The sequence below is a fragment of the Pleuronectes platessa genome, chromosome 1, assembly GCF_947347685.1.
Source record: "Pleuronectes platessa chromosome 1, fPlePla1.1, whole genome shotgun sequence".
Lineage (NCBI taxonomy): Eukaryota > Metazoa > Chordata > Actinopteri > Pleuronectiformes > Pleuronectidae > Pleuronectes > Pleuronectes platessa.
This window is the reverse complement of record NC_070626.1, coordinates 18,526,810-18,535,278: the sequence shown is the minus strand read 5'-3', so window position 1 is coordinate 18,535,278 and position 8,469 is coordinate 18,526,810. Positions and strand designations below refer to the sequence as shown.

The following is an 8,469-nucleotide window of genomic DNA, read 5'->3' as shown; positions in this document are numbered from 1 at the left end:
GTATTTCCTGCAAAGGTTCGTTTTTGTGCGTTTTTCCAAAGCTGTATTGATTACGTTCTTCACATTGGTGATAGCTGTAGGAGGCACATTAGGAGGAATCAATCCCGGAGCTTGGGTTTCAGCAGCCTCTTCACCTTCGAATTGAAACGTTATCTCCAGGAGTCTCCTCTGCAGTCGTTTCATTTGCCTTACTGACCTACAAATGGGCTCAAAAAGATCTGGAAGAGTAAACATGATACATACAATAAGTGGAGCTGACGCTGCAGCTCACATGCAACCTCGTCAATCTGGCGTGGAGGATGTAAAAGTAAATAGAAATAATAAGGTTTGAATACCACAGTATTTTGTCCTTGTTTCTGCTATATCCATCTTTCCTGTTCTAAAGACTCGACTGTCCACTCACCTTCATTAACTGAATTATTTATTTGTATTCAGACTGTTGGGACAGAGACCGACACTGAAGGAGAAGCACACAAGGGCATTTTGTCTCACACCACGTCCTGAGGACCGTTTTTGAACCCGCACTTTTAAAAAAATGTCAGGACTAAAACCTTGCGTCACCTGAACAGTTTTTTCCCTATGGCCGTGGGGCTCACAAACAAGCCCCCTGCATCACACTGACTCTGCTGACCCCCCCCGCACATAATTTATAACTATATATTATTGGCATTATCACCAATATCTGCACCTTAGAACCGCACGTGCCCATAACTCTTACTGTATATATTGTTTTTATAGTTTGTACAGTGCACCAACCACACAGGCAATTTCCTGTATGTGGAAATATACATGGCAATAAAAATTCTGATAGATTGTTTTTTCAAATTGAACTCAATAGGAGCTTCTCTTTCCCCCTTGTATTCATTAAATTCATCTCATCAGAACGCAGCACACCCTTTATGTGCACATTGTTTGGAAATGTGCAGAACCTGTGATAAAGCAATGTTTATCTTTGGGTTTGTGTCGGCCAGCATGTTACTTTCTCTATTAAAATTAAATTCCAGCTTCACCCTTGTGTAGTGGATCAGTGTTAAAATATTCACACTGGAGTCAGTTTTTTTTTCTCCCTGACCTGCGCAGAAGAGGTGCTGATTGTCATCTTCTTCTGCTCCACTAAAGCCATGTTAAATTGCTGTGGCTAATGAAACTTATATTTTAATATTCTAATGTTCAGACTGTTGACCAGATGTATAAAGTGTTAGCATTAACAAGCTTGAATTCAGTTAGGCATGTTCCCTCAAATAAAGAAACCTCTTTTTGTCAAAGTGACTGTACAATTTCTCATGTAATCAGCACCCCCCCACACACACTTTTCAATGCTCTTACATCTACATTAACGAGATACCTTTTGTGCCTCTAGTGCCACCTACTGTCGTAAATATATAGTGATTAATCTAATGTGCGAGTTCACAGGCAGTTTAGCTCCGACGTAGATGAGATTTGATTGGTGTATAGATAATTTCCCCAGTAGAGAATTTCACAACGTTGAAGTAATAAAATCTAACGTGGTTGGATATTTATTTAGCTGCTTCAGGTTTGTGGAAGAGTGTGACACTGGAACAGAACACACCTATTGTGGCATCTGTGCTCTTGTAAAAAGTCAAGATGTCTTCTGGGAAAGTGTCTGTTCACATCAGCTGTCATTCAGTGTCTTAGTTAGACCCACACTGCTGTGCCATGTGTCAAGGTACTGAAGAAACTTGTGTTTGAGTCAAGGTGATGGATTTTCACTTGAATGTTGCTTGATAAGTGTATTAATGTGATCCAGGCATTGAACAGACACTTCTATTCTTTGCCAGTATTTATAAGTCTCCATATTTAAGCCCCAGTAAAATGGCTCTATTCCATCAAGTCAATGACTAGATGGTGAAAACCACCATCTGCCAATCCACCAGATCTAAATCACGACATTTTCACATTGATCTTTTTGAACACTTTATTTTGCAAAGTTCGATAGGGACTATTTTTACTTCTTCTTCTCCACGTCCTGTTCGGCAGCCTCCTTGGCTCTCTTGGCACGGATGCCGAAGAGACGAGCATTGGAGCGGGCCATACGCAAGCTGGCGAAAGCCTTGAAGTTCTTCTCGTCCTCGGAGATAACTCGGGCCTTCTCCTTCTTGTGGATCTGAAGAGGGGAAAAACAAAAACCTCATGTCATTTTCCTTCAGTGATCAACAATTGTCTCACACAAAAATCACAAAATCCAGCCCACGTGAAAGTGAAATGATACAAATCAATTTTGGAACATGACTATTTTCAATTTCTAGCTGGATTTCTAAAAAGCAGTCATCAGAAAATAGGTTCAAATGTTTCATCAAGGAAATACAGAGATTCCGGAGATTTGTCATCATCTGACTGCTGCACACATTGTGTGTGTGGGATCAGTATCCGGCTAAGGAGAGTTAGGCCTGTAAGAGGCAGATTATTAACCTAGTGGACGACCCAGACCCATCTCCTGAGCTCACGACCCCAACCCCTCATCTTTCCAAAAGGTTCAAATAAAATCTTGTAGAGATAGCAACTTACAGTTTTGATGGGCATGAGTGGCCCAGCGAGCTGAGTGGCCATCTTCACTTCCTCCTCCTGGAAAGATAACAAACTTTTAGTTCTTCAAAAACATCACCAAAATGAGTACAAAGTAATAGAACTTGAGGCAATTCAGAAAAAAAACCATTAGAACACAAGCTAGGATCGTGTGCAAATGCCAAAAAGAAGAGCTCAACAGTTTCACCGAGTTACAGATTTCCCTACTGTAGTTAAGATATGTAAAGCATGGTAAAGTTGGGTTAGTCTGTTTTTCCAGTAAACTAAACATTTTTTTTGATTTATTTTCATTAACAGCCAAACACCACAATTAAGATGATTCTCTCCTGATGCCTTTAAAGAATAATTTAAACCATCTCAGAAAACTCAGCATTCATTTTCACCACTAATAAAGTCTGTAAGAGTGATTGAGTTTCTGAATCCACAACATTACTTTGTGACAAGAGACAAACTTACAGTGCTGTCTCCCTTCTTGGGGGCTGAAGCCTTCCTGGGGAACAGGATGAGCTTGGAGCGGTACTCCTTCAGACGCTGCACGTTGGCCTGAAGAGACTCTGTGGATCTGTTACGACGGCGGGAGTCAACAGCGATGCCGATGGTGCGGGCTGTCTTTTTGTGGATGCCAGCTGCCTGTAGAGCAAAGCACAGCACGTTAGGATTAACAAACTATAACTTCAGATTTATTGCCTACCACACAATAAGAGATGCCCAGTTGGTTGATTTGGTCAAATTGCTTTTTTCTTTTTGAGTTACTACAACAGTCATCAGAAAAGGGGTTCAACGTATCATCAAGCATATGCAGAGATTCCGGAGATTTGTCATCATCTGACTGCTGCAGTGGTAAATAAAATAAGATTCTCATATTTCTGATTTATTCAGCCACATGTCCCCAACAACATGTTGGTGCAGGTATATCGTTATTCTACATTTATACAGGACAAAGCTCCATTTGAAAATGCTCAAAGTCAGCATTTACCTTACGAGTTCACTTGCATACACATCACAAAATGAAGCCTTGTTAGTAGAGGGAGCCTTCTCATGTTATCATCTGGCATTTTAATAGCCTGATAAATGTTCAAATAAAAGCACTCAATTGTAACCCATTTATAATGATTCAACACTTTAACCAAATAAACTCAAGCTCAGTGTTTTATAGTAAAGTATAGTAGTGTAGTGATATCATATCCTGATCTCCTAATGGTAACAAATATCATGTGTCAACATTTTTCCCATTATCAAATTAAACAAATTTGGCTGATGCTGAGGATTTAGGTCTGAACTGGGGATAGTTGTTTACAACAGACATGGGTGTTTGGCATTCCCCCCTCTTAATTAAATAGTCATCTTAATGGTTATTATTCATGGTGATATGGTCTTAACATTGAATTTATTTACATTTTATTAAAAAAAACGTACTCCTTTAAGAGACTACATGTGAAGGAAAACAATAAACTAGTCCACATGTTGTGGGGTGCTGCACAGTAGTACTCATTTAGCCTGCCTCCCACATCAGGCGAGTACATGGGAGGAGAGGCACAGCAGTACTCTGGCAAGAACATCAAGTATTTGAGCTGCACATCATGTTCTGCAACTGCAGGTTTTTGTTTGGGAGAGATGCATGATTCATCACAAAAAGGTTGAGCTTGTCCTGCTTTCTAGTTGTCAATACTTTTGAGGCGGAGATCAAATTGTTTGACTCAAGGTTTTAGTATCTCAGTGAGGCTGGCATGAAAATAAGTTTCAATACAGATTATGGTTAGTTAGACTTAATTTTCTTTAGTTTAACTGTCCAATTTAGGACAAAGTGGAAAGAATGAATTGCAGGTAAATAAATCTTTGACAGACAACTGCAATATATTACCTTGAGTTCCTCCAGGGTGAAGCCACGTCCGGCACGAACCTTTGTATGGTACCTGATCGTGGGACACCGAACCTGCGGCCGTAACGGTCCTGCGACAGGACGGGGGGCGATGTTACGGGCCTTAATCTGACGAGCCTTACGCCTGTGGAAAGATATCTTCATAAGTAAAGCCCTTTCAGTCCCACAAACTAAGAACCTACAGTAACTAAAAGCCTCAGGAACAATACAAGTAGATACAACATAGATTACTGATTGAAACCTGCTAGTTCCAAAAAGCAAAGCAGCTCATTGAAATCATTTGCAGCCAATGAGTTAGTGAACATGCATACAAGATAAAACCGATTAAACAACCAAGATTAAGGAGGCTCATGTCCTACTTTCTGCATTTAACGTATACAAGGATTTGAGATTTAAAATTCAGATATCAAGCAATGACGCCGAAAATAATTTGTGCTTTTATCGGACACAATTACACAATTTTGTTTCTCATCCACTATTTTTTACTTCAACTAACTCCCCAACTGTTAAATGACAATCATTACATTCTGTGCAGCAGTCACAGAGCATTAGTGATGCAGGACTTGAACCAGACATCTCTTGATCTAAAACCCCCTGAATACATTATTCCCCTCCATTTAAAATGCTGCACATGCAAGAACAACAAGCTTAATCTTAAACAATCATGTAAAGCTTGGTGTGTATTCGAGTATGTGCCTCAAAACTGACAAAGGGAATAAAGCAACAGTTGGAGAACTGATGTCTGCAGGCAAGGTGAACATTCACTACATTTGAAAAGCCCTTGTAGGAGCTGAAGGTTAGGAGGAGCCCTGACTTTGATAACACTTAATATAATGATAACGAACTTACAGGTTACTTGCATCCCTACTTGTCAGTGTCATAATCACAACAGCATGTGCTTTCAGTTAATATAAATGGTTATTATAAAGTTTAAATCTCGAAATGAATTCGTATTAGCTTGTTATCTTGATGGATGCAGTCCCTTGGTCTCAAGACAACACAAGAGATGCCCAGTTGGTTGATTTGGTCAAATTGCTTTTTTCTTTTTGAGTTACTACAACAGTCATCAGAAAAGGGGTTCAACGTATCATCAAGCATATGCAGAGATTCCGGAGATTTGTCATCATCTGACTGCTACAGTGGTAAATAAAATATGATTCTTATATTAATGATTTATTCGGCCACATGTCCCCAACAACATGTTGGTGCAGGCATTTCGTTATTCCATTTGAAAATGCTCCAAGTCAGCATTTACTTTACGAACTCACTGACATACACATCACAAAATTATGTGTTGTTGTTACTAGAGGGAACCTTCTCATGATATCATCTGGCATTTTAATAGCCTGTTAAATGTTCAAATAAAAGCACTCAATTGTAACCCATTTATGAATCAACACTAACAACTCAAGACAACACAAGTAAACCAAGAAGTGGCTGTGGAGGTGCGTTAGCTTCTGTTAGCATCCCTTCTGTCCCAGGGCAGCAGGCTGCTCTCACCTGCGGATCTTCCGGGCGGGCTGGTTGAACCAGGTGCGCACTCTCTTCTGCCAGTCTTTGTGGAAGTGGGGGTTCAGGATCATTCCATTCCGGCTGGGGGCCATGGCTGCCTACTTCCCTGCAACACAGCACAGGAACGTGAGCTGAGCGTCATGCCGAAACACACCTCTAGCTCAGTCTTCACGGAGCTAGGTCTGAGATGCTAAGCTAGCCGGTGAGCTAGGCTATAAGGTGACGTTACACTATACATTTAGTGATATTTGCTAATCCACCATTACTTGATGTGGTCGGTTCAGCGTTTAAATACATTATTGAAGTTTAACGCTAAAACCACTGGGCTGTAGCCGCTATGCTAACAGTCACACACACTTGTCCGAGCATCGCTGCTAAAGCAGACGCTTATCCGCTAAACAACGAGGACATCTACATCAATAATCACCTTATTTCAAAGGGGAAGAAACACACTATTTACAGCTGTAAGTGGAATTAACAACCATGGATGAAATAACAAGGATTGACTCAGATTAGTTCGAAATATGTGGGGAGAGATTTTCGTACCTACGAGGGAGGAAAATGGCCGAAGGGAAAAAGGAAGTTGTCATCCGGTGGATTGTGGGATATGTGTGAGCCAGCCAATAGGAGAACAGACGTGTTGCCAAAGAGTGTTTAAAAGAGCAACCCGGCCCACGAAAACGACCCGGAAACACGTAAAGATGAATCACTGTATTTGATAAGAGCGGAATATAAATATCTCAGACTGTTCAATGTTTGGACATTTGCACATATTATGGACACATAAAGAAAACATATAGAACAGGGGGGAATAGAAATGGGTAATTTGAGTAAAACCACGATAATAACACTTTCAATTCACTTCATTCATCTTTGTCTCAATTCAAGGAAACACGTTCAGTTTTCTGGTGCCTTTTCTTATTGTTACAATGTGAATTTGATTTAGTTTCCCCTGTATCTGTGGCTTTTATGTGTTCCATGGATTTTTGGCGATAATCGTGACCCAACTGTAGAATTGCAAAGCCTCGATACATTATTGTAGATCATAATAAAACTATATTGTGAAAGTTTTAAATACATTCGGTTTAAAATCTTAAAGATTCAGACGTCTGTGAGCGTATCATTGCACCTGAGGTGTATTCTGCAAACTAAAGTCGATGGTAATTGAGTTTGAGATATATTCTGTGTTCTGGAGATGAGTGGGCCTGCTGTAAGTATTGTGTTTTCTGTCCTGGCCACTAGATGTCGCCTCTCACCAAATATCAAGAATCAGCAGTAGGCTTGACCACATATTTTTAGATCATAGTTAGTAGGCTTATTGTAAACAGACATTGATTAGTAATATCACTTGTTTAATTGAAATTAAATGAAGTGCTGAATTGTAGTAGGTTAAAAAGGCAAAGCAGCTTTCAAATTATTGTTATGTGTGTCAATAGACTGATTTGTCTATGGTTGCCTTATCAATCAGTGCCTGCCATTTGCGACATTTGAGAATAAAATCATACTCCAGCTTAAGATCATATATATCCTGCACTTATTAATAAAGCCTGCTATGAAGAGGGTGAGAATCTCCAACAATTTGTCATAGTTGGTTCCAGGAATTTCTCCCAGTTAATTATATATATATATATGTTTGTATATATATAGTATTTGATGTGCTCGGTCTGAACCTGTTTCTCTGCATGCTCCAGAGCTGCTGTGTAGTCTGCTGACATAATGAAGGGACCATAAATACCTCAGAGATAATTATACGAGAAGAAGACATTTCTTGCGTGCAATGCTTTTAGCAATAGTCATAAAATGAAAACAGTCAACAGCTTCTGATTTATGTTCCCTTAACATTACTGATTGATGAAATTACTGGTTAGGAGTTAGTTGGTTAGAGTTCGTTTTGATTTAATTTCAGCTGCTTGCCCTCAGGTGATCATAAACTTCAAACACAGCTGAATATAATTTATGTTTGAATAGTACAAAACTACACACAGTCAACCTTTTCTTTAAAAGGAAGTTATTCTACGGATAGTTGGATATTAAAAAAATTGAATGTCAATCAGAGTGTATATCTCCGCCAAAGCCAAACAGTCCCTTTAAGTTAAATAACTATCAGTTCCTTAAATTATTTTTTTCATCAAGATCTATGAATCATTCCCTGGGTAAACAGTGACAATGTAGAAAAACATTATTTCTCACAATGTTAAAGAAAGTGAAAACATTTCCTGGATCTTTGTATACCACGTCTTTCCATCAAAGTCAGTGGAAATCTATATTTTCTGATAGTTTATTTGGTGAGAACTTGTCAATGATTGAATGGACTGATCTGGTAACAGCTCTTATTTCCCACTATCAGCCTGACAGTACAGCTTTTTGTTCCGTCACTGATTCATTAATCATTCATCAGCTGGCTTCTGTTATCTCTACCTATCTTCACCGGAGGGCAAAGGTCGAGATGTGTGCGGCTATAAGCGAAAAGCAGCAGCATGTCGTGTCAGCGCATAACCAATAACATACTATGAACACGCTTCCTGTCTCCAGCA

At 39.5% G+C, this 8,469-nt stretch overlaps 1 protein-coding gene and 3 non-coding genes across 4 annotated transcripts; all 4 read right to left on the bottom strand.

Moving 5' to 3' along the window:
* Positions 1 to 1,922: 1,922 nt before the first annotated feature.
* On the bottom strand, positions 1,923 to 6,528 carry rpl13 (ribosomal protein L13). Its single transcript, XM_053423765.1, has 6 exons — positions 6,482 to 6,528; positions 5,924 to 6,041; positions 4,406 to 4,547; positions 3,001 to 3,174; positions 2,527 to 2,583; positions 1,923 to 2,125 (listed from the first exon to the last, which is right to left on the bottom strand). Exons 2-6 carry the CDS (start codon positions 6,025 to 6,027, stop codon positions 1,967 to 1,969), a joined length of 636 nt encoding a protein of 211 aa, XP_053279740.1. The 5' UTR covers positions 6,028 to 6,041; positions 6,482 to 6,528; the 3' UTR covers positions 1,923 to 1,966.
* On the bottom strand, positions 2,272 to 2,349 carry LOC128445973 (small nucleolar RNA MBII-202). The gene has a single exon (XR_008339531.1). It is a non-coding gene; the product is annotated as a small nucleolar RNA MBII-202 (small nucleolar RNA).
* Positions 3,288 to 3,368, bottom strand: LOC128445984 (small nucleolar RNA MBII-202). Its single transcript, XR_008339535.1, has one exon. It is a non-coding gene; the product is annotated as a small nucleolar RNA MBII-202 (small nucleolar RNA).
* On the bottom strand, positions 5,469 to 5,549 carry LOC128445981 (small nucleolar RNA MBII-202). The gene has a single exon (XR_008339534.1). It is a non-coding gene; the product is annotated as a small nucleolar RNA MBII-202 (small nucleolar RNA).
* Positions 6,529 to 8,469: the final 1,941 nt, after the last annotated feature.